The sequence below is a fragment of the Somniosus microcephalus genome, chromosome 3 (assembly GCF_052327205.1).
Source record: "Somniosus microcephalus isolate GS21.2 chromosome 3, FLI_Smic_1.0, whole genome shotgun sequence".
Taxonomy (NCBI): domain Eukaryota; kingdom Metazoa; phylum Chordata; class Chondrichthyes; order Squaliformes; family Somniosidae; genus Somniosus; species Somniosus microcephalus.
In genome coordinates, this window is record NC_140989.1 from 347,459,799 (window position 1) to 347,486,184 (window position 26,386).

General features: G+C 43.9%; 1 protein-coding gene across 4 annotated transcripts in view; it reads right to left on the reverse strand.

The window, feature by feature from the left end:
• The window catches only part of ccdc18 (coiled-coil domain containing 18), a 183,272-nt gene that overhangs the window by 24,187 nt on the left and 132,699 nt on the right, over positions 1 to 26,386 (reverse strand). For 3 of the 4 annotated variants that reach the window (XM_085983310.1, XM_085983312.1, XM_085983309.1), the window contains 5 exons: positions 20,816 to 20,915; positions 19,476 to 19,592; positions 13,421 to 13,564; positions 9,785 to 9,988; positions 7,676 to 7,813 (listed from right to left, as the gene is read on the reverse strand). In XM_085983310.1, coding sequence (XP_085839436.1) covers positions 7,676 to 7,813; positions 9,785 to 9,988; positions 13,421 to 13,564; positions 19,476 to 19,592; positions 20,816 to 20,915 — 703 coding nt within the window. The remainder of the gene's footprint in view (positions 1 to 7,675; positions 7,814 to 9,784; positions 9,989 to 13,420; positions 13,565 to 19,475; positions 19,593 to 20,815; positions 20,916 to 26,386) is intronic. The other variant, XM_085983311.1, reaches the window with a different exon arrangement.

A 26,386-nucleotide genomic window follows, 5' to 3' on the forward strand; every position in this document is an offset into this window, starting at 1 on the left:
GACTGGGCAAATCAAATTACCACTAATGGTGTGGAGGACGACTTCTTGGAATGCATGCGAGATGGTTTCCTGGATCAGTTTGTGGAGGAACCAACCAGGAAACAGGCTATTCTGGATCTGGTACTGTGTAATGAGAAAGGGCTAATCAATAATCTTGTGGTAAAGGGGCCTTTAGGGACAAGTGACCAAAATATGATTGAATTTTATATTAAGTTTGAGAGTGATGTAGTCCAATCTGAAACTAAGGTCTTCAATCTAAACAGAGAAAACTACAAGGGTATGAGGGACAAGTTGGTCATGGTAGATTGGGAGACTACACTAAAAGGTATGAAGGTGGACATACAATGGTTAACATTCAAGGAAATAATGCATAACTTGCAACAAACATATATTCCTCCAGGGCATAAAAACCCAAAAGGAAAAGTGATCTAACCATGGCTAACAAAAGAAATTAAAGCTAGTATTAAGTCAAAGGAGGAAGCTTATAAAGCTGCCAGAAAAAGCGGTCAACCTGAGGATTGGGATTTTTTAGAAATCAGCAAAGGGGGACCAAGAAATTGATAAAGGGAAAATGGAATATGAGCACAAACTAGCAGAAAATATAAAAACGGATTGTAAAAGCTTCTATAGGTATGTGAAAAGGAAAAGACGGCAAAGGTCCTTTACAGTCAGAGATGGGAGATTTTATAATGGGGAATGAGGAAATGGCAGAGAAATTAAATAAATACTTTGTTTCTGTCTTCACGGAGGAAGACACAAAAAACCTTCCAGAAATACGAGAAAACCAAGGGTGTGTCGAGAATGAGGAACTTAAAGAAATTATTAATAGTAAAAAAAAACAGTACCAGCAAAATTAATGGGAAGAAAAGTCGATAAATCCCAAGGACCGGATGACCTACATCCTAGGGTTTTGAAAGAGGTGGCCATTGGGATAGTGGATGCATTGGTTGTCATCTTCCAAAATTCTATAGATTCTGGAACGGTTCCTGCAGATTGGAGGATAGCAAATGTAACCCCGCTATTTAAGAAAGGAGGGAGAGAGAAAACGGGGAACGACAGATCTGTTAGCCTCACATCAGTAGTTGGGGAAATGCTGGAATCTATTATAAAGGATGCAATAACTGGGCACTTAGAAACTAATAGTAAGATTGGGCAGAGTCAACATGGATTTATGAAAGGGAAGTCCTGTTTGACAAACCTATTGGAGTTCTTTGAGGATGTAACTAGTGGAGTAGACAAAGGGGAACTGGTAGATGTGGTGTATTTGGATTTTCAGAAGGCCTTCGACAAGGTCCCACACAAGAGGTTGGTGAACAAAATTAGGGCACATGGAATTGGGGGTAATATACTATAGGAAACTCTTTGGTATCCGGCACCGACGGGACCGGGATGGTGCCGGTTGATTAAAAATTCTGGATGACGGAGAGGGTTATCTACCGAGGCTATTTTTAACAAACAAAAATAAAAAAATCAAGAAATGTGCAGTATACAGTAATTGGGTACTCACCTACAGAATGTTGTGTTAAATGAATGGTGGAAGATGCTTGATTAAGTACAGTACTGCCAGTTGAGGGTAATCCATAACTCTTTTAATTACTTAACAGTAAAACAAAACTTATACAGTAAACAGAAAAATGGCGGATCGGAAGAGACTACCGGCAGCGCGGGAGAGTCAGACTCCTGCTATTGAGGTGTTCGGACTTCCGACAGTGCCAAGAAGCCGAGTAGTGGCAGTTTGGAGAACTACCCCCACTGACTAACTCGGCCACCGCGGGAGACTCAAGACTCGGCAACATTTCTGGTTATTGAGGTGTTGTTTTCGGAGTATAAATTTTGCCGGTTAATAGAGAATTCCGGATATTTGGGTGCTGTTTAAACGAGAGTTTCCTGTAGCATGGATTGAGAATTGGTTAACAGACAGAAAACAAAGAGTAGGGATAAATGGGTCTTTTTCAGGATGGCAGGCTGTGATTAATGGGGTACCGCAAGGATCGGTGCTTGGGCCCCAACTGTTCACAATCTATATCAATGATTTGGATGAGGGGGCTAAATGTAACATTTCCAAATTTGCTGATGATACAAAGCTAGGTGTCAGTGTCAGTTGCGAAGAGGATGTTAAGAGGCTTCAAGGGGATCTTGACAGGCTCAGTGAGTGGGCGAGAACATGGCAGATGGAATATAATGTGGATAAATGTGAAGTTATCCACTTTGGTAGAAAAAACAGAAAGGCAGAGTATTTCCTAAATGGTGAAAGATTGGGGAATGCAGATGCTCAAAGGGGCCTGGGTGTCCTTGTACATGAGTCACTAAAAGTGAATGTGCAGGTGCAGCAAGCCATTAGGAAGGCAAATGGTATGTTGGCCTTCATTACAAGAGAATTTGAGTACAAGAGTAAAGTCTTACTCCAATTATATAGGGCCTTGGTGAGACCACACCTGAAGTACTGTGTACAATTTTGGTCTCCTTACCAAAGGAAGGATATACTTGCCATAGAAGGAGTGCAACGAAGGTTCACGAGATTGATTCCTGGGAAGGCGGGACTGTCGTATGAGAAGAGATTGAGTAAACTAAGCCTGTATTCTCTTGAATTCAGAAGAATGAGAGGGGATCTCATTGAAGCATACAAAATTATTACAGGGCTTGATAGGGTGGATGCTGGGAGAATGTTTCCCTTGGCTGGGGAGTTTAGAACCAGGGGCCACAGCCTCAGGATAAAGGGTAGGCCATTCAGGACTGAGATGAGAAGAAATTTCTTCAGAGGGTGGTGAATCTTTGGAATTCTCTACCCCAGAGGGCTGTGGAGGCTCAGTCATTAGATATATTCAAAACAGAAGTTGATAGATTTCTGACTAGTAAGGGCATCAAGGGATATGGCAATAGGGCCGGTGAATGGAGTTGAGGCAGATCAGCCATGATCTCACTGAATGGCGGAGCAGGCTCGAAGGGCCGGATGGCCTACTCCTGCTCCTATTTCTTATATTATCAATCAATTGGCTACTGAATCACAAAATATTTGGTCTATTGCAGACTCTTAGGCCGCGATTTTATCATTGGGTGCGGGTCAGGTGGTCGGCAGGTTCCAGTCCCGCCGCCACTTTCAGCCGGTCAGAAATTGAAATTTTTAACTTAGTTGCCCTATTGAATCCCTCCGTGCGCGCTACCTGAGCCAATTAGTGGTTTCGGGTCTGTCAGCCAGCTGCATTTAAGGGGCCCATGCAGCCTTGTTTCATTCTTATCCTTTTATGTTGGTTTTCGTGTTGGCAACTGTTCCCATGACTGCTGCAAGAGCCAAGGCCTCACCCCGTTTTGATGATGACTCCCTCCATGCTCTTGTGGATGGAGTGAGAGGATGCAAGGAGGTACTGTTCCCATCCTCTGGACGGAGGAAGCCTCCTAAGCAAAGCCGCCTGGCTGCAAATTGCTGAGGTGGTCAGCTCCAGATCATTGTGTGCTCGCTCCTGGGTCCAGTGCAGGAAAAGGTTTAATGACCTGGTACGCTAAGGAAAAGTGAGTATAACATCATATTTACCCTCAATCTGCTCCCCATCTCCTCTCATCACCAGCACTCTGCATTGTCAACCTACTCCTGCACATCCCACGTTACACTTGCATCCCTTAACCATCCCTCTCTCTACGTACAGAATCACTTCACTATTCGACTATGCTGCCCTCACTCGCTATCACTGTTATGCAATGCCAACAACTAAACGCACAGGGAGGGTCCTTGGTATTGGCACCTCACTCCATCTTTGTCTCCTTCTAAGTATCTATGCTATGGATTCTCTACACTCTATCATTCTCACTGAAACTCCACTTGTGTCCCTCATTGCAGGAAAAGAGCCCACAATAAGAGGGAGGGGGTTAGGACAGGAGGAGGGCTACCTTCCATTGCCCATATGACCAACGCTGAGGAGGCTGCACTCGAAATAATCGGAGGTGATGAGGATCTGGAAGTGGAGGATGCTCAGACGGGCGCAGCAGAGCAAGCTGGTGACAGAATAGATTTGCATCTCTCTCATTTACATTGCATGAGTGACTGATATGGCATCTGATGTTCATACAGATTGACTTATGATCATCTGCACAATTCGATGTGCATGCTACGTTAATATCACATGTCTAACTCATGCCTTTACTCCCCCACAGGACCATCGAGAGCCCCCCTCCCCACTGTCCAGGAGGAAGAGCCTGAAGACTCCTCAGAGGAAGCTGCAACCTCTGAGGGCGCAGCGTCAGCAGAATTAAGCTCACCCAGCACCAGCGCAGTTACGCACACCTCGAGAGATAGTGTAGTGTTGTCACCTGGTGTATCACAGCTCACAAGTAAGCATCAGCAGATGATGGAGGCAGGGACAGCAGTGGGGAGTACTCATCGGAGGCCACAGGGCGCTCCCAGCTCTACTCCGCTGCATGTGGACCCTGTGCCTCTGGGGCCATCCAGAAAGAGAGCGGTGCTGGAACTCCAGGAACAAGTGCAGGAGTCTCTGGCAGGTTTTGCATCCAGGGTTACTGCGAGTGTGGCGAGGATGGAGTAGTCCATGTCTATCTTGAGCCGTATCTTTGTGGAGGCAATGGCGCATGAATGCACCACCACGGAAAGGATGGCAACCTCCATGGAAAGGCTGGGTACATTCATGGAGGAAATAAGTTGCCAGAGTCAGGAAAACATGGTGAATATTCAGAATAGATTAACATCTCTGGAGGAGCGATGGGCAGCTATTGAGCAGAGAAACCAGAGCTTCATGGAAGTCCTTTTGAGGAGGGCTGCCAGTGCAGATACAGGCCCTCATGGCCCCCCTGATGTGCAGCAAGGTGCTGTCCAGCCACTTGCTAGCACTGAAGTGGGGCTGACCCATGAAAGGGATGTTGGTGGCAGGTAACAAGGAAGTGGGGGCTCCTCTCCAAGCACTCACACTCCCATGCCTCTGCGGAGCCCTCGGTCAGAGCCCCACCACAGTCCTCACCCAACTGAGATGGGCGTCTCAGCCCCTGCACAGCTGCAGGAGGAGCAGACTGTTGCCGAGCCACACAGGCTCACAAACCCAGAGGACGCTCGCCAAAGGTGTCGAAGCAGTTGCAGCATGAAAGTGAGCATGGTGCTTCCACATCTGCTGAAGCCACAGGGGAAGCACCACATAGAAGCACGCATAAGAGGAAGATAAAGCACAATTAGTCAGAAGGGTAGTCACTTGGGTGCTCTGTTCTGTTGAATTTTGTTGTGTTTAGTATTTGGCATTGTCATCCTTTTGTGTATGTATTAAACAAAAGTGATGGCAAACAGTTGAAGTGCTGGCCTATGTGTTCTGGGAAATGGAAGTTGCACGTTGAGGGCTCAGGGCAACTTGCATTTGTAATGATGGTGGTGAGAGTGATAGGAACTCACAGGTCCTTGTACATTTTGTATGGTGTGATAAGAAGGTGCCAGCCACATGTTTTTGGTTCGTCCACCTAAGCAAATCTGGCAAAGATTAGTGTATCCCTTGCATCATGGGCAGCAATGTACTCGTGTGCTGCTGGAGCTGGTTCATCCTCCTCCTCCTCATCGGAGGAGGCTATGCACTAAGCCACTTGTTCCTCAGGCAGCTGCAAGCCACTATGTTGTGCAGAGCACAGCCGACCACAATGATTCTGGAGACCCTCGCTACTGAGTACTGTCAGGCTCCACCTGATCTGTCAAGGCATCTGAATCGCATTTTGAGCAAGCCGATGGTTTGTTCGATGATTGCTCTGGTGGATATGTGGCTGGCATTGTAGCACTCCTCTGCTTCGTTTGATGGCCTCCTCAATGGTGTCATTAGCCACGTCTTCAGGTGTTAGCCCTTATGTCCTAGTAGCCATCCGGAAAGTTGGGTTGGCGGATTGAAGAGTGGAAGCACAGTAGACTGCCGCAGGATGAACAAGTCATGGCAACTGCCAGGGTACTTTGCGCAAACATGCATAATGTTCTTCCAGTGGTTACACACCAGCTGGACGTTAAGGGAGTGAAAGCCCTTGTGGGACAAATCCAGCTGGGTTATGATGGGGTGCCCTAATGACCACATGTGTGCAGTCTACAACGTTCTGCACGCTTGGCAAGCCTGCCAGCTTTGCAAAACCAACCACATGTACGGTTACACTTGGTTCATCCGTGGAGAAGTGGATGTAATTGTGCGCCTTTGCAAAGAGGGCATCGGTAACCTGCGTGATGCAAGTGTGTGCGGACGACTGGGAGATGCCGCTGATGAGCCCTGGAAGGACTCTGAAGCAAAAAAATTGAGGGCGGTGGTGACTGGCAGCCACTGGTAAGGGGTGTCCACCCGCTCCTCTGGGCTCCAGGTGTTGGTGCAGCATTGCGCAGATGTCAGCGACTACCTCTTGCCAAAGTCTCAGCCTCCTTTGGCACTGCTGCTAAGTCATGTTGAGGAAGCTCATCCTCGGCCTATAAACCCTGTGTTGGGGGTATCTCCTGCGGCGACGTGCAGGCCTGTGCGGATGCCCTCCGCCCTGTGCAGCATCAGGTGGCTGAGCAGGAGGTTGGCGCTCCTGTTGTTGTGCCTGGTTCTGCTGCTGCCACGGCTGCTCTTCCTCCGAATCTGAGGACCAGGATGACAGGGTATAATTGTTCCCATGCTGCTGGCAGATATGTCAGTTGAGGAATAGAAGTTATAAGCGCTCAGTCAATGTGAGGAGAGGGTTTTCCCAGGAGGTCACAGTGGAGATGGATCTCAGCTTCACCACTTACAAGATCAGTAGCCTGCAAAAAGTTTTCCAAGACCTGAAAAAGCAAACTTCTGTCATCTGTAAGTCAACCATGTTAGAGCTCCGTTTTTATGCTGGAGCTGCAGCTGCAGCTGTCAAGAAGTCAGGCACTTGGTGAACCCGACACAATCAGCTGGCGTGGTTTGGGAACGGCGTGGAACTCGCAGAAAATGTGCAAAAATCAAAAATCGCTGTCAAAATAGGCTTATCCAGGCAGTTAACAAGCTGTTAACTGCCTTAAGGGCCTCTCCCACCGCTTGGTGGCGGGACCGATTGGGACTCCTAGAGCCAGCATTTGGTAAAGTGGCGTGGAGGCGGGTTGACGGCGGGATCACAACCTGCCGTCAATCAAAACGATTTTAACCCTTGACCTGCCTTCAAACCCGCCCTCTCAGTGCCGACAAAATCGCGGCCTTAATATCTATCTAGCATTTGGGCACAATTACCATATTAGGCTGTAAAAATGAATGAAAGTAAGAGTCAGGTCAAGAGCACACCAATAGAAAGGCAGTACACCCCACTGCAATACCAGCACAGTGTTAACAAGATTCAGGTTTGTGCCTATAATTCCCCAACACTGTGATTTCCAGCCTCAGTTGTACCATCTGTAAGACACTGCAGTGGATAGGAACTTCCTACAGAGAAGTCAAAGAGGCAAAACATCCTCCGAAAGCTTCTGTCAGCAGATACAAAGACCAGCAGTTGCCGACCATTCTCATGGCCATGCTACGGTCCAAGGCTCAAATGTGTTAAGAGCAGAAAATATATCAGAATATCAAAATCTTATCAAAACAACACATACTTGGGTCAAAATGATGTAAAGGTTGACACATATCTATTGCTTTGTTGTATATCTAACCAAAAGGTTTATAAGGGTTTTTGAACTGATAAAAGTACCATCATAATAACAAGTTTCATTAAATAAATTATGTCCTACTTCTTTCTGGTGAGCATTCTTCAAGTGTTCAACCAATTCTTTTAATTTCTTTGTCTCTGCCTGCAACTTGATTTCTAATTGGGTCTCTCGAGCTTGAGCAGCACCCAATTCTTCTGCAAGGTGAGCAACATGAGCTTCCTACAGACAGTATATAATTAGAACTGAATCATCAGAAATGAGAACAAGAGTTTATTACAGGAAACTCTTTTTTATCCGGCACCGACGGGACCGGCGTGGTGCCAGTTTATCAAAAAGTCCGGATTACAGAGAGGTATTGTTTAAAAGGTAGGAGAGCTCCGTACACAGCAACAAATCCAGGCTTCCCTGTTGCTTAGCAACATGTGCAGGAACTCCGGCCACAGACCAAGCATCCCTGTTGCTTAGCAACAACTGCACGAACCCCAGTTACACAGCCACAGATCCAGGAACTGCCACTAATATGAAGTAAAACTTACCTGAACCTACTCCTGAATTTTGCCAGTTAACAGAGATTTCCGGTTATTTAGGTGCCGGTTAAAAGAGAATTTCCTGTACAGACCTTTGTTGACCTTATGCAAAAACATTGCAACATGTAAATAATTTTCTTTCTCAAAAGCATCATCACACACATTAGCCAGTTAATATCACTCAAGGTTCCCACTCATGACTGTTATTCAGTGACCCCTGCTGAAAGTGGACATCGGGAGAGAACAGGATTGGGCTCACTGAAGATGCCTTCCATGGTAAAACAGCCTCCTGGCACTGTCAAGACCAACATGAATAATGGCCACGTGAGCATGGATATGGCTCGTGGAACTGTACCTCAACAGCGTAGTCAACACTTTTGTAAAAGGGGAGAAAGGAAAATTAAAATTAAAAAAAATACAATAAAAAGTTGGCCCACACCACTGGGATAGAAACTAGGAGCAGGAGTCGGCCATTCGAGCCTGCTCCGCCATTCAACGAGATCATGGCTGATCATCCAAACCCTAGCACCCGGTCCCTACACCGACAGCCATCCCACCCAAGCCCTATCCCCGTAACCCCACGTATTTAATCCCCCCCCCCAACACTAAGGGCCAATTTTTTATCATGGCCAATCAACCTAACCCGCACATCTTTGGACTTTGGTGAGAACCCAACTTGTCACTTGATCTGCTATACCAAATCTGAATGTCTGATGTTAAAGAAAGAAAAGAAAGACTTGCATTTATATAGCACCTTTCACGACCACCGGACGTCCCAAAGTGTTTTACAGCCAATGAAGTACTTTTTGAAATGTAGTAACTGGTGCAATACAGGGAACCCAGCAGCCAATTTGCACACAACAAGCTCCCACAAACAGCAATATGATAATGACCAGATAATCTGTTTTTGCTATGTTGATTGAGGGATGAATATTGGCCAGGACATTTGTCACTGGGTACTAAGTGAAAGCATTCCTATTCCCAATGAAATTACTCACTTGAATATTTCATTCCCTCAAGTGGAAAGGATGAGCGAAGTTTAAAATTATCATGAACTTCAGTTTAAAACTACCATATAATAAATAAGGACCAAATCTTCATCAAGGACATCATTTCTTTGGGTTAGATAATGGAAGTTTACAGTGAACCCTAAGATTCGGACGGTCTGCACGTGAAATTCTCGTTTTTACCACAAGGTCAGTTACAAATCTCTACGTTTGATACAATTTTCCCAAATAGATTTTGTAGTCTTTCCTGCTGTCACATCAGACATTCGCAGGCCAGATATAGCACGTATTAGATATAAAACTCTCTTTATATTGTCTCAGCATCATGCCTTCACTCCAATCTCAGAAGGGAATCCTCAAGTGTGACATTTCCACTTCCACGTCCATCATTGTGGCTTCTGAGTGAGAGACGAGTAACCAGTTAAATGGGTTTAGGGCTGGGAACCCAGACTTGGTAGGATCAGCTATAATAAATCTCCCGTACAATTTTTAAGAAGAATTTCATTCTATCCTTTCGAGGTCGATGCATACCCAAATTCCAGGGTTGAAAGGGTAGTGTTCCAACCTACAGCAGCAGCCACTTCCCTTCTATTTAATGCAATATGTAGCTATATATTTTGTTCAACTGCCTCCAGTTGCCCACTTTTAATAGTTACCTTTTCTTGAGAAAGTTGATTAGTTTCATCCAGCTCGAGAGTGAGACGGTCCACCTCCCTTTGTACCTGCACTAGCCGTTGCTGAGCCTCCCTCAATTCCAGATGAGAGAGCTGCATTTGTTCACGAGCTAGGCGCACCTGTTGACTTTCATCCAATACCTCCTGATGTTGCTTTACAATACACTGCTCCTTATTTTTCAGAATCTGAATAAATGCAAATCAAGTCAATGAGCAGAAAGGCTCATAATTATGAAGCATATCCAAGAACATGAGTGTACTTTTTTAGTAAATAGTGTTCCATACATTTTTAAAAGAAAACTACTGGGTGTTCTGCAACCAAACACAATAAAAGAAAGATGGATAACTTGCCTTGCGGCTGTACTGTACTCATCAGAGCTTAGGTAAAATAAGCAAAGAGGATAATCAGAGAAATGCCACTCTATTTATTTGAGTCATCTTTTAATATGGTGAGTAAAGAGTGTCCCTTTCATTCACAAGCTTCAGTTTCTAAAAGCACAGGAAGCAATTTAGAGGCATTATAGGAAGATGGCTCCCAGACTGGCAGCTCACTATTGTGTGATTCCTCATCCTCAGTGATTTCAAACTCCATCTCAACTCAGCTTGCGCTCTCTCCTGTATGAATTCAATGCCCGAAACCTCTCCCTTCATTTAAACACTTGTACTAATATTGACGACGACATCTTCGACCTAGCCACCTCACATGGTCTCGATCAATGACGAGGCCATTTCTGATCACTTCGTTGTATCCATCGCCACCCACATCTCTCCATATCCTTGCAACCCCACTTTATACTTCCCCCCCCCACCCATGGAAAAACTCTCATAAATCACTTACAGCTTCCAATTCAAACTGTTTAGTCTTTAGCCCTCCATTCACCACAATGTTTCTGCTGTCATCGATCTGCTCAACCACTAGCTCACCTCCACCTTTGATGCTTTTGTCCCCAGCAGAAACAAGACACTCTCCTATCCCGGTTGTTCTCCCTAGTATGACCCCCATCTTCGCTCCCTCAAATCAAAGGGGTGCAGACTTGAGTATAGCTGACATACAAATGATTTGGCCACCCATCACCGAATTTAGCTGGACCATATCAAGCGCTATCAGGACTCACTCTGTCAAAACTACCCACTTATCAAGGATCATCCTGGAGAGCAAATATACCTCTTTTTTTTTTCCCACTACCAACCATCTCCTTAACAACCTCTCCTTTGTCTCCTCTACTTCCAACAAGTGCAAAGAGCTCCTGGACTTCTTTGACATCAAGATTGATACCATCCATTCAGCTGCCTCTGTTGTTTCCCCCTTTTCCACCAAGCCAAAATTCTCCCCGCAATGCCCTGCATCCATGTATTCTCTAGTTTCTCTCCTAATTTCCCTTATGTCCTCTCTGAGCTCATCTTTTCCACGAGGTCCAATTCCTGCTCCCTTGGCCCCCTTACTACTAAACTCCCAACTTCCCTTCCTGCCCTCCACGCTAGCTGACATTGTAAATGGTTTGCAGTCCTGATACTGTTTCCCCTCCCTTTCAAGACCAGCAGCACCCCACTCCTCAAATACCCACCCTCCACCCGTCTGTCCTTGCAAACTATTGCCCCATCTTCAACACCTTTCCAAAGTCCTTGCCAATCTTTCCTGAAGGTTTCCACCCCAGCTACAGCACCAAAACAGCCCGATCCAAAGTCACAAATGACATCCTCGAACGCTGTGATTGTGAACCTCTCTGCAGCTTTTGATATGGTCAATCACAGCAACCTGCTCCAACACCTCTCCTCCTTTGTCCAGCACAGTGGGACTGTCCTCACTTTGTTTCAGTCATACCTATCCAAACGTAACCAGAGTATCCTCAGCAATGGCATCTCTTCCTGTCTGCACTGTTACCTCTGGAGCCCCCTCCTATTCCTCCTCTACATGCTACCCCTTAGCGACATCATCCCCAGACGTGGGGTGATTTTCCACATGTATGCTGATGACACCCAGCTCTACTTCTGCACCACATTTTGACCCCTCCATTGCCTTTGTGTTGTCAGACTACTTGTCAGACAGCAGTTTTGGATAAACTGCAATTTCCTCCAGTTACACACTGGGAAGATCAAAGCCATCAGCTTCAGCTCTTACCACAAACTCCATACCCTTGCAACTTCCATCTCACTCCCCAACCAGTGTCTCGGACTGGACTAGACTGCTTGCAACTTCTGCATCCTATTCGACTCCGAGCTGAGCTTCCGATCCCATATACTGTCTTTCACAAAAGTCGCATACATACACCTCCTTAACATCACCCACCTTCGCCGTTATCTTAGCTCATATGCTAACTAAACCCTTATCCATGCCTTAGTCACCTTCAGACTCGACTATTCCAATGCTTTCCTGCCCATCTCCCATCCTCCACCCCCCCACCCTGAGTTAACTTCAGCTTATCCATAACAACTACCAATATCCTATACCGCACCATGTCCACTCACCTCTGTCCATGCTGGCCTACAATTACTCCTAGTCCCCCAAAGCCTCCAATTTAAAATTCATATTTTTTTAAAAGTCAGTCATGGCCTAACCCTTAGCTATGTCTGTGACCTCCTCCAGCCTTACAATCCCCCTTGATCCTTCCATTCCTCCAACTCTGACCTTGTGCATCCACCCTCCCTTCACTCCACTACTGACTTGCCAAGGCCCCACACACTGGAATTCCCTCCCTAAATTTCTCCACCTCTCTTCTCCTTTAAGAAGCCTCCTTAAAACCCACCTCTTTCATCAAGTTTTTGGTCACCCCTCTGAAGATCTTCTTTGGCTCAGCGTCCATTTTTTTCCTTCATTATGCCTCTGCAAAGCACCTTGGGATATTTTTCTATGTTTAAGGTGGTATACAAAGTTCATTTAAATAGCTCAAAGGACATTTTTCAAATTTGAAAATCCTGCTTGCTTGGTAAAGTGAGCATATAGGGCAGTGATTCACAATGAAACCGTATTAGATTATATTGCCCTCCCAGCAGAACTGAAGGAGATAAGGCGGCAAAAGCAGAATTTTAAATAACATGCCACGTCACCTCCAGACTTGATTACTCCAATGCTCTCTTTACTGGTCTTCCATCCTTCATAATCTCCAGCTCTAAAAACTCTGCTGCTTGTATCCTATCCTGTACCAAGTGCCTTTCCTGTTACCCCATCCTCGCTGGCTCCCAGTCCCTCACCATCTCAAATTTAAAATTCTTGTTCTTGTCTTTAAGTCCCTCCATGGCCTCAACCCAATTTCAGTAACCCCCTCTAGTCAGCCAACCTTCCCTGCCCCCACCCCCCCAAAGTTCCTGGTTACTCTGGTTCCAGTATCTGGTGTAGCCCCTCCTCCCTTCAGGTGATCATTGGCAACTGTGCTTTCAGCCACTTAGGTCCCACTCTCTGGTATTCCTTCCCTAAACCCTTTTGTGTCTCCACCCCTCTCTCTCCTCCTTTCAAACCCATTACTTTGACCAAGCTTTTGGTTACCCTTCATAATCCCTGTTTCTTAGGCTTGGCGCCTGCTTTACTCATGCTTCTGAAGCACCTTGGGATGTTTTTCTATGTTAAAAGCACTATTATCGGTGCAAGTTTCCGTTGCTCAAGTATTACTTGGTTATATTTACCTGCTCATATTCCTCAATCTGTATATGCTTTCCTTCAACTTCACTTTTCATCTGATTTATTTGCTGCTCCTTTTGTAGCAGCTCAAAGTCTTTCTCGCGCAACTGTTCCTGTATGAGCTGTAGTTTTTCATCCAAAGTTTCCACCTATCCATACAAAGTGATGTTAGAGTTGGTTTCATTGTCAGGAGGCAACTTGGATAGGTAATCTGGGAGAGAGAGATTCAGATCGAAATTGAGGCAAACTTACAGCTCAGCTGTGCACCTTAGGGCAAGAAATGCTGAACTGGCATTTGTACTCAACCAACAGATCAAAAAAAAACTTGGGCATAATTTTTGTCTTCATCTGCTGAAAAGTGATATTAACTACTCTAGATATGGCCTTCCTCATTCTTTCTTAAAAGCTTTCTAAATCAATTGCAGCTGCTCAAGTGTAAAATATTGAAACATTAACTACATCCACTGCACAGGGAAGTATTAGTGATCTCCTCAAGTGGAGACTGAAAATCTTAACCAAGTAAAGCTGTACAAAGGATCTTCTGAGCTGCAGCTATAGCATTTATATACAGGAAACTTTGGTTTATCCGGAGGTTAACTGTCCAGAATGCTCGAGCCACCGGCAAAAATCAGGAGCTGTTTCGTTAGGTTTTTTTTCTTTTCGTTGCTTTTTTTTCACCAGTCAGGCTCTGCAAGGTCTCGCTGAAGCTGTTGCTAAGCTACAGAGACGCTTGCAAGGTACGGCCGACTGTTTAGAAGCCAGGGTTTGTTGCCAGGTACGGAGCTCAAAATCTCCGTATGTTTCAACATTAGCGCTGGTTTGTCCTGCAGTTTTGATGGGACGGCAACAGCTCGGTCCTGTCGGTGCCGGATAGCACAAAGTTTCCTATAGAGAACAGTTATAGCTGAATGGTGTAGCCACTTTGCTATCTGAATGACATTTATCTAACTTGCTTGAGGCACATTTGATGGGAAGCTGGAGTTGTAGAAATGTGGCTTTTTCCTGTTGCCATATAAACCATACATAATCTGCGAGACTTTGTTGCCAGTTTGCTCAATTCCAAATAATCTCTGTGGCCACCACACACGAGTATGGAGTAAAAGCTAGAAAAGACTTTAATTATGTTTAGCAGTGGTTCCGCCCACACGCATAACACTGCACTTGCCCAAGTTAAATACCATTTGCCAAACACGGGCCCATTCCCCCAACACATCAAGATCTGCTTACAGTTGTTTAGTCTCCTCCACCATCCTTACATTTGCACAAATCTTTGCATCAGTCGTAAAATTGTGGATCGTTCCCCATTACCTACACCTGGATCATTAATAAAGACAGTAAAGTGCAAAGGTCCCAGCACCAATTCCTGTGGGACACCACCAGTAACTAGTCTTGAGGCAAGTCCACAGCCACTGGTGAAGGGTATTGGAAATCTGGAACTGTCTCCCCAAAAAGCTGTGGAGGCTAAGTCAATTGAAAATTTCAAAACTGAGATTGATAGAATTTTGTTAGGCAAGCATGTTGTGATGAAATAACTCTGTTCTGGCATTTGTATTGTTGTTGTTGTACTTGTTAATGTCTGGAATGTTCCACCGGTGTAACCACTAATGCTCCTCCCTAGCCCCGCCCCTCTTCTGGAATGTTCTACCAAGGGCTGTGTCGGTGATGAATGATGGTTGCCCGGTGTTAACTTGATCCCATGTTCTTACTTAATAAAAGCCTTTAGTTTTAAGCTTTAACCTCATGGATTCAGGCAGTTATTTGGCACATCACATGTTAAGGATTATGGAACCAAGGCGGGTAGACGGAGTTAAGATACAGATCAGCCATGATGTAACTGAATGGTAGAAGAGGCTCGAAGGCTGAATGGCCTACTCCTGTTCCTAGAACAACTTTCTGCCCATGGGCACACAGCCAATTCTTGATCCACTGCAGCAGCTTGCCACTATTTCCTCAAGATTCTATCTTGTAGAGCAGGGGTTCTCAACTGGGGGTAGGCAAGGAGGTTTCCAGAGGTATGCCAGCCAATCAGTGCGAGGAGAAGGCGCCCGGGGCCCTAACGCATGCCACTGGCTGGACAGGCCTGCCAATCACACGATCGCCATCAAGGTTAGGTTACAGTGCAGCTGCATGCCTGGAATCAGGGTCGCCGGGGCGAAGGTGCAGTATGAGTGCAAGTGCGACCCGAGGCGGTTATGAGACAGTCAAAGGCAAGTCAGTAAGTACCTCAACAACCAGAGTGTTTATCAGCACGCAATCCTGGCCAGTAACGAGCGTAGTTTTAACTATTCTGGTTCACCCTCCACCTGGCAGCCTGATTGTACTGTTATCAAGCTCAGAGCTTCAGTAACCTTCTGCTTACAGTAATAGGAAATGTACAGTAACAACATTCTCTTTAAAGCTTAGTCATTGAAATATTTTAGTTACAATCCATTACTGTCTATTTCCCACAGGGTCTTTGCACAGGTGCAGTGCTAGCCGGCTTGCTACCGACTAGAAATTCAAGGTCATAAATAATGCCTACCTATGATCATTTTTCTCAGTTAAGTATTACTGATGTGTATTTAATCACGCAGTTTTGGATTCATACATTCAGTTGGTCATTAAAATCTTCATGAAAGAAGGAGCGTGCATGTTTTCATGTATGCATTAATTGAATGTTATCCATGATTTGAAAAAAAATAACCTCTTCATCCCCACCCACTTCCCCTGCCGAGCATTTACGTAATTTGGTGAACTAGGAGCCAGCAACAGGGGACTGGTTTCTGCTGGAGATTGTTTCCTGCTTGGCTCACAATAGCTCACTGGTAAATTTTCAGGGGGTTGCATACTTGGATTTCAGGAAAATGCCCCATTTGTGTAGCCTTAGTTGATTCAGTCTCTCCTGTGATTATTTCACCTTTTAAAACATAATTAAAGACCTTGCACTCGCTTATACAGAAAAAATACTTGTGTTGTGTTACAGGGGGTCCATGGAATTTTGATAACACAGGAGGTGGGCCTCAAAAGCAAAAAGCTCGAGAACCCCTGTTGTAGAGTAATCTAATGTGAGGTACCTTATCAAATGCATTCTGAAAAGCCAGGTAGTCAATATCTGGATTTCCTCATCCACTAACCTTATGGACGTCTTCAAAAAAATTCAATCAAATTAGTAAGACACAACCTTCTATTCCAGAAGCCATGTTTAGCCCTCCCTTATATCACCTTCGCTGTCCAGGTGATCATATAGAGCATCTCATGATCCCTTCGAGCATCATACTTTTAAATTAAGTCATATTAATAGGCTTGTAGTTTCCCTGATTCTTTCTGCCTTGTTACCCTTTTTAAAAATAGAAATTACATGAGCATTCTTCCAGTTCAAGGTAACAGTCCCGGACTCTATCAAGCTGTTAAAGATACGGCCTAGGGACTCAAAGCTATGTCCCATCTCCTTAAGGACCCTCGGGTGGCTCTCATCGGAGCTGGCAGCAAGATCTAGTTTAAGGTTTCTAATTTTGTTTAAGATGATATCCTCATTCATTTTAATATTTACAATTTTACTGTTAACAGTGCAATTCTTGCTGATAGTTGAGCAGTGTCTTGGAGAGTAAAGACTGATGCAAAGTAATATTTTAATAATGGTCATACCATGGGAGTCCGTTTGAATCTGTCCTTGGGATTTTTCAATGGCCCTATATCCGATTAGGCACTCTGCAGCCTTCCGGACTCAATATCGAGTTCAACAATTTCAGATCATAACCTCGGCCCCTATTACACATTTGTAATTTTTCCACTCCTTTCCCCCCCCCCCCCCCCATTCCTTTTGTTTCTCTCTCACACCTGGCAGCTATCTCTTGCCCTGCCAGTACACTTTACACCTAATCTCAGCCTATTACCATCTCGTCTAGCTCTGAATACCTTTTATTGTCTCTTTTACTTCTTTTGTTTCTTTTAATTCTTTTGTCCGATCGCAGCCCTGCCTTCGATCTATTTTCTTTTCTTTCCAGTTTTGAAGGGTTCAACCCGAAACGTCAACTCAAATTTCTCTCCACGGATGTTGCCTGACCTGCTGAGTTTTTCCAGCATTTTCTGTTGTTATTATGGTCTTTCACAGTCCTGACTCCTAATGTAGCTAAATAAGCCACTACCATTGCTGCTGCAATTGTCTACTATCTTCTTCTCCAGTGAACTTTTAGCTGCTCTAATAGCAGCTATTGGATCCTTTAATTGTGTGTGATATATGTCGTTGTTTTCCTGAGAATTACATTCTTTTAATCTATGAAAGCAGTTTTGTTTAACTCTTAATAACAACAGGAAACGCTGGAAAAACTCAGCAGGCCAGGCAGCATCGGTGGAGAGAGAAACAGAGTTAACGTTTCAGGTCAATGACCTTTCGTCAGAACTGGAAAAAAAGCAGGAAATGGAAACAAGTTTGGGGGCTGGGAAAACAGTGATTTACTTGTACTTCTTGCAATCTAGTACACTGTATTCGCTGCTCACGATGTGGTCTCCTCTACATTGGGGAGACCAAACGCAGATTGGGTGACCGCTTTGCGGAACACCTCCGTTCAGTCTGTAAGGAGGACCCCGAGCTTCCGGTCGCCTGTCACTTTAATTCACGCCCCATTCCCACTCAGACCTCACCGTCCTCGGCCTCTTGCATTGTTCCACGGAAGCTCAGCGTAAGCTCGAGGAACAGCACCTCATCTTTCAATTAGGCACTTTACAGCCCCCTGGACTAAACATAGAGTTCAACAATTTCAGACCATAACCTCGGCCCCTATCACATATATATATTTTCTTCTTTTTTTATCCACTTTGTTTTTTCTTCCCTCCCTTCAGCTGTCCTTCATTCTGCCAGTGCAATTCACACCCCATCTGGAGCCATCCTTTGTTCCTTAACCTGCCCCATTTCCACCTCCCCTTGCCTTGAATATCTCAATGTCTCTTAATCTCTCCTGCTTTCTAGCCTATCACTGACCTTCCCTTTTGTTCTTTCATCCCCTCCCCTTTTTCCCAGCCCCCAAACTTGCTCTCCATTTCCTGCTTTTTTTTCCAGTTCTGACGAAAGGTCATCGACCTGAAACGTTAACTCTGTTTCTCTCTCCACCGATGCTGCCTGGCCTGCTGAGTTTTTCCAGCGTTTCCCGTTGTTATTCCGGATTTCCAGCATCCGCAGTATTTTGCTATCGTATTTGTTTAACTCTTATTTGCCTTTGCACATGACCATCAGCCATCTTAGCTTCGTCTTCTTTTGACTTTCACAGAAATCACAGAAACCCCACAATGCAGATAGAGGCCATTTCGGCCCATCGAGCCTGCACCGACACATATCCCACCCGATCCCCGTAACCCCTACACCAACACATATCCCACTCTATCCCCGTAACCCCACGTATTTAATCCCCCTAACACTAAGGGTCAATTTATCATAGCCAATCAACCTAACCCGCACATCTTTGGACTGTGGGAGGAAACCGGAGCACCCGGAGGAAACCCACGCAAACACGGGGAGAATGTGCAAACTCCACACAGACAGTCACCCGAGGCCAGATTCGAACCCGGGTCCCTGGCGCTGTGAGGCAACAGTGCTAACCACTATGCCACCGTGCTTTAATAAACTCTTAAAGGTATACCATTTATCTTCCGTATCAATAGCATCCTCACTAAGCTGAGTTAACCAATTGACCAACCAGCCCAAACTCTTTCTCCAATGTCCACTCAGACTCAGGCGTGCTCTGCCACCTGTGACGACTTGAACCCCTCCATTGATCTTCTCCATGACCATCTTGTCTCCAGACCTTCCCTTTTGTTGTTTCCTCCACTCCCCCCTTTCCCTGCCTCTGTACTTGCTTAAAATCTGTTACATCTCTAACTTTTTCCAGTTCTGATGAAAGGTCATCGACCTGAAATGTTAACTCTTTTTTTCTCTCCACAGATGCTGCCTGACCTGCCTGAGTATTTCCAGCATTTTCTGTTTTTCGTTCTAATGTACTACTTTACTGTGCCACCATTAAAATTCAGAGATTATCTAGGATAAAGACAAAGTTAAGCTTATTATGTTTAAAAAAGGGCACATCAAACCTGTTTACTGCGCTCCTTAACGCTCAATTCGGATTTCTCCAAAGAACCTTGTAAACAGATAATTTTCTGCTCCATCTCAGTTTTGTGTTCACGAACATTCATATCCAATTGTGTAAGCTGTGGAATAAAAGATATTTATATGTAACTAATCTGGTATTAAACTTCATAATTTTAGATTCTATTTAAACTGAAAAGTCCTATACAGCAGAAGGAAATTTGCAGCTAGAGTTTTAATGCTGGATACAGGAAACTTTCGTTTAACCGGAGGTTAAATGTCCGGAATGCTCTATCCACCGGCAAAATTCAGGAGTCGGTTCAGATAAGTTTTTTTAGTTTTTGTTGCTTTTTTTCTCCAGTCGAGGCTCTGCAAGCGTCTAGCTGAAGCTGTTGCTTAGCTACAGAGACGCTTGCAAGCTGCGCCGACTGTTTTGAGGTATGCAACAGGGTTTGTTGCTAGATACGGAGCTCCGTATGTTTTAACATTACCGCTCGTTTCTCCGGCAGTTTTGTTCCACCGGCAACAGCTCGGTCCCGTCAGTGCCGGATATCAGAAAGTTTCCTGTACAATTAATTGGCACTTTAATGATGGGAAAATTCTTCATAAGAGAATATGGATTAATTCTCTATATATTGCACAGTAACTGGGATAATTTAATGAAGGGAGTTTCTCAGTAATGCTAAGTATTCCTATTAAGATAGTTAGGCTGTATATTTTTCCCAAAAGTAAATGTGAAATAGTATTAGGTTCTTAATTTCCTAAAAATTCCATGATAAATTAGTAATCAACCAAATGACTAGTAATTCATCTGAATCATTAAAAGCCACATCAATAATAAAAGCCCTTTATTTAAATGCTGATCCTTAATTCCCTGTACTGCAGACATAGTTGGCTCAATTTAGGCTAAATAGCAGCAGAAAATCGTATCAACCAACTTCAGATTCCCTAATTTTCAAGATGCTAATTCAACATCATCAACCTGTCTCTCATCTGGCAAAGTCCCCAACTCCTTCAAAACTGTTGTATCAATCCCGTCAAGGGATCCACCTAAACTTCGCCACTCATTCCCAACTGCTGCCCTATCAGAGTTATCAGTTGGCCTTTGAAATACTTTTCACATCCGGTAAAATATCAAGCAAAATATTCAAAATGTATAGTAACAGCTCAAATGGCCAAGTGCTTGACTCAAATCAACCTAAAGTTCGCCAAAAAAACCCAGACGGTGTGAAAACTATGAGTAGACATGGAAAATACATATTAATTATTAACTGAAGAAATAAAACTATGGGCAAAGGACTGAGTGTCATCTACAGATTTAAAAATAATTTGTTTCACAAGATACCCGAGCTGCTCTCTGCTGGAGCTCCCATTGCCTATCTTTAAGTGCCTGGTCCATGTCAATGATTTTCTCATCTCTCTCCTGCAATTCCCATTTGCATTGCCTATAGGAGAAAAAAAAAGTTCAGTAAAAAAGTTTTCAAAACCACTATGCTTTTGTAAAACACTCTTAAAGGAGTCATGAAGTGATCCACTATAACAGAGCCCATCATGATTATCTTGCCTATATGTTGAAACCCAACAGTTTTAAATAGTCAGAAAAACCAAACCAAATAATTCAATTTTACATTGCTCCATCCGAAATAGTACAGGGAACTCTCTTTTAACCGGCACCTGAATAACCGGAAACCTCTGTTAACCGGCAAAATTCAGGAGTAGGTTCAAGTAAGTTTTACTTCATATTAGTGGCAGTTCCTGGATCTGTGGCTGTGTAACTGGGGTTCGTGCACGTGAGGGACGCTTGGTCTGTGGCCGGAGTTCCTGCACATGTTGCTAAGCAACAGGGAAGCCTGGATTTGTTGCTGTGTACGGAGCTCTCGTACCTTTTAAACAATACCTCTCTAATACGGACTTTTTGATAAACTGGCACCACGCCGGTCCCGTTGGTGCCGGATAATAAAGAGTTTCCTGTACGGTGCTGCAATTTACCAAGGATTTTAAGCATTTGCAATATCTACTGACAACGGAGTATACTTAAATTATGCTCATAGCTGAAATCATTATACCATTACTAGGGCAACTTGGCTTGGTGTAGCACAACAGATCCCATGAAATTCTACACGAAACACATGTAGCGTAATTAGTTGCCCAAGGGTAGCAGTTTCGCAGTGAAAGTCCTAAATGCAGTGAAAGTGCAGGTATCGGAGTGTGCCAGAATGATAACAAATTACTTGCCTGCACCCTCACCGTAACCAGTGGTCTATTACAGTTAAATATCCTAAAAGTCTAACTGAGGCTAAAATGTAACGCATACAATGTTGTGGGTTCATTCAGATTTTCAAAAGAATTAGGCCTGCAAGGAAGATCCAGTTCTGGCAATAAACTAAAAACTTTATACTCTCTAGAGAGATTAACAATTCCTTCCAACTGCTCTGGACTGAAATACACAACACAAAACTACTCCAGATAGTTGCCACATGAGCCACGTCACAAGTTACCAGAAAACATGGAATATTGATGGAGGTTAGGAGTAGAAAGCATTTCTCTTTTCCTCTAATAAGCATGAACGGCCAAGAATCTGACATCTACAATACAGTATTTATGACAAGATAAAGGGTTTTATGATGTCTGGATAGATATCTCATTTTAAACTTGGTGCAAGCAAAAAGGTTTTTAAACATATTAACTTGTTTACCACTTCAGATAAATTTTCAAAATGAAGTACTCAATTCTGTGGAAAAAATTAGCTGTCTAATGTGCAATGCCAATTGCTGCAGGGTCTGCTGCATTTTATATGGTTTTCAAATACAGTATAATTTTTTCAAGCCAGAGTTAAACTTAGAAACACATTTAAATAGAATCCATGTGAAGCTACACAAAAAGCTATTTGTAATAGCTTGGATATCTTTTTAACCCTTACACAACAGAATAAACGAACTCCACAGTTGCAATAAATAAATGAAGAATTAGAGCATGTACGTGGGTTTATGCAGACACCCATTCGCTTCACCCATTATCTTCAGCTTGTCCATCCTTTCAGTGATAGGAGTACTGTGTGGTTAGTCAGTTATAGAAACTTAAATGCCCTTACTGCTCTGTACTTAGCTGATAGGAAGCCCATAGTGAGCAGAATGCACTATACCAATACAATCTATCATCTCATCACCTAGAATCATACAGTATAGGAGGCGGCCATTTGGTCCATCGAGCCTGTGCCAGCTCTCTGAAAGATCTACCAACTAGTCCCACTCCCCTGTTCTTTCCCCATTGCTCTGCAAATTTTTCCTTTTTAAGTATACACCTATAGCCTTTCGGTATAGGGACTTCCCCCATCACTTAAAACTTATAGTTACAGCCCACTGTAATAGGCTGATCCAATTGCTTTAAATCTTTAAACACAGGGCTGCAAACATATTGCATTAACTAATGTTGATGGAAAAAAGTTCCCCATGAGTTTCTAATTACAAAAGTTTGATAATTATTTCAATAAAAACTTCTATCTATCCAGTGAAAGCAAAGTGGTAAACCCTCAATGGGGAATTCAAACAGATTTTCTGCATTAAGCAAGTTATTTAGGGTTGAACAAAGACAGTTGATTGTGGGGAAATCATGGTACGTACTCGAACAGAAGAAAATGGGTTTTGTGTAGGTGATTGAACAATTACAAATAGATTAAAAGGTAAGACAGTAGATAAGCAGTGGCAGACTTTTAATGGATATATTTCATAACTCTCAACAAAGGTATATTCCAGTGAGAAAGAAAGACTCTACGAGAAGGATGAACCATTTGTGGCTAACTAAAGAAGTTAAGGAGGGTATCAAATTGAAAGAAAAGACATACAATGTTGTGAAGATTAGTGGTAGGCCAGAAGATTGGGACATTTTTAGAAACTTGCAAAGGATGACAAAAAAAAATAAAGAGGGAGAAAATAGATTATGAGAGTAAACTAGCAAGAAATATAAAACAGACAGCAAGAGCTTCTACAAGTATATAAAAAAGGAAGAGAGTAGCTAAAGTAAACGTTGGTCCCTTAGAGGATGAGACTGGGGAATTAATAATCGGAAACAAGGAAATGGCAGAGACTTTGAACAAATATTTTGTACCTGTCTTCACGGTAGAAGACACTAAAAGCATCCCAATAATAGTGGAAAATCAAAGGGCAAAAGGGAGGGAGGAACTTAAAATAATCACTATCACTAGAGAAAAAGTACTAGGCAAACTAATAGGACTAAAGGCCGACAAGTCCCCTGGACCTGATGGCCTGTATCCTAGGGTCTTAAAAGAAGAGGCTGCAGAGATAGTGGATGCATTAGTTGTAATCTTCCAAAATTCCTTAGACCCTGGAAAGATCCCAGCGGATTGGACAATCACAAATGTTTTGCCCCTATTCAAGAAAGGAGGGAGACAGAAAGCAGGAACCTATAGGCCAGTTAGCTTAACATCTGTCATTGGGAAAATGCTGGAATCCATTATTAAGGAAGTAGTGGCAGGACATTTAGAAAATCATAATACAATCAAGTAAAATCAGCATGATTTATGAAAGGTAAATCACGTTTGACAAATTTATTAGAGTTCTTTGAGAATGTAACGAGCAGGGTGGATAAAGGGAATACAGTAGATGTAGTGTATTTAGATCTCCAAAAGGCATTCGATAAGGTGCCGGATAAAAGGTTACTGCACAAGATAAGAGCTCATGCTGTTGGGGGTAATGTATCAGCATGGAGAGAGGATTGGTTAACTAACATAACAGAGAGTCGGGATAAATGGGTAATTTTCAGTTTGGCAAACTGTAACTAGTGGGGTGCCACAGCGATCAGTGCCTCAACTATTTACAATTTACATTAATGACTTGAATGAAGGGACCGAGTGTACCAAATTTGCTGACGATTCAAAGATAGGTGGGAAAGCAAGTTGTGAGGAAGACACAAAGGGCTGGATTTTCCCAGCGGAGATGGGTTCGCGTCAGGTTCGTGTTTGGCGGGTTCCGGTCCTGCTGCAGGTTCCAACTGCACTAAGATAACGATTTTCATTAGATTGGGCTTATTAAGCCTGCCGTGCGCGTTACCCGGCCCAATCAGTGGGTTCGGGTCTGCTGCTTGCCTCTGCTGATGTCTTCGATTCAGCTGCATTTAAGGGGCCCATGTAGCCTTTGGGTTTTAGTAACTTTCTGATGCTCCTGAGTGCTAGTCTTTGCAAGATGACTGCTCCAAGAGCAAAGGTTTCTCCCCGCTTTGATGATGACTCCCTCCATGCTTTTGCGGAGGGAGTAAGAGGGCGCAAGGAGGTTCTGTTCCCCTCCAATGGACGGAGGAAGCCTCCTCAGCACACAAAGACAGCCTGGCTGCAAATTGCTGAGGAGGTTAGCGCCAGGTCTTTGTGTGCACGCACCTGGGTGCAGTGCAGGAAAAGGTTCAATGATCTGCTACGCTCAGCAAAAGGGAGTGTCACATCATACTTACCTTCAATCTGCTTCCCATCTCTTCTCATCACCAGCACTCTGCATAGTCAACCTACTCCTGCACATCCCAACTTACCCTTACATCCCTTAACCAGATAGCAAGAGTTTCTACAGCTATATAAAAAGAAAAAGGGTGGCTAAAGTGAACGTTGGTCCCTTACAGGATGGGACCGGGAAACTAGTGGTGGGGAACATGGAGATGGCAAAGGCATTGAACAAATATTTTGTATCACTCTTTACAGTAGAGGACACTAAAAATATCCCAACACTGGACAAACAGGGGGCAATGGGGGGGGGGGGGGGGGGGGAGGAGCTAAACACAATTAAAATCACTAAGGAGATGGTACTCAGTAAAATAATGGGACTTAAGGCGGATAAATCCCCCGGACCTGATGGCCTACATCCTAGGGTCTTGAGAGAAGTGGCGGTAGGGATGGTGGATGCATTGGTGATTATTTTCCAGAACTCCCTGGACTCAGGAAAGGTCCCAGCAGATTGGAAAACTGCTAATGTAACACCCTTATTTAAGAAGGGAAGTAGACAAAAAGCTGGAAACTATAGACCAGTTAGCCTAACATCTGTGGTTGGCAAAATGTTGGAGTCCATTATTAAGGAAGCAGTAACAGAGCATTTGGATAAACATAATTTAATAGGACAGAATCAGCATGGTTTTATGAAGGGGAAGTCATGTTTGACAAATTTGCTCGAATTCTTTGAGGATGTAACATACAGGGTGGATAAAGGGGAACCAGTGGATGTAGTGTATTTGGACTTCCAAAAGGCATTTGACAAGGTTCCACACAAAAGATTACTGATCAAGATAAGAAATCACGGGATTGGGGGTAATATACTGGCATGGGTGGAAGATTAGCTATCTACAGAAAACAAAGAGTTGGGATAAATGGTTCATTCTCGGGCTGGCAATCAGTAACTAGTGGTGTTCCGCAGGGGTCAGTTCTGGGACCCCAACTCTTTACAATCTATATTAGCGATTTGGAGGAAGGGACCGAGTGCAACATATCCAAGTTTGCTGACGATACAAAGATGGGAGGGAAAGCAATGAGTGAGGAGGACATAAAAAACCTGCAAAAGGACATAGACAGGCTAAGTGAGTGGGCAGAGATTTGGCAGATGCAATATAATGTTGGAAAGTGTGAGGTTATGCACTTTGGCAGAAAAAATCAAAGAGCAAGTTATTATCTAAATGGAGAGAAATTGCAAAGTGCTACAGTACAAAGGGATCTGGGGGTCCTGGTGCATGAAACACAAAAAGTTAGTATGCAGGTGCAGCAGGTGATCAGGAAGGCCAATGGAATCTTGGCTTTTATTGCGAGGGAGATGGAGTATAAAAACAGGGAAGTCTTGCTGCAGTTATACAGGGTATTGGCGAGGCCACACCTGGAATACTGCGTGCAGTTTTGGTTTCCATATTTAAGATATACTTGCTCTCGAGGCGG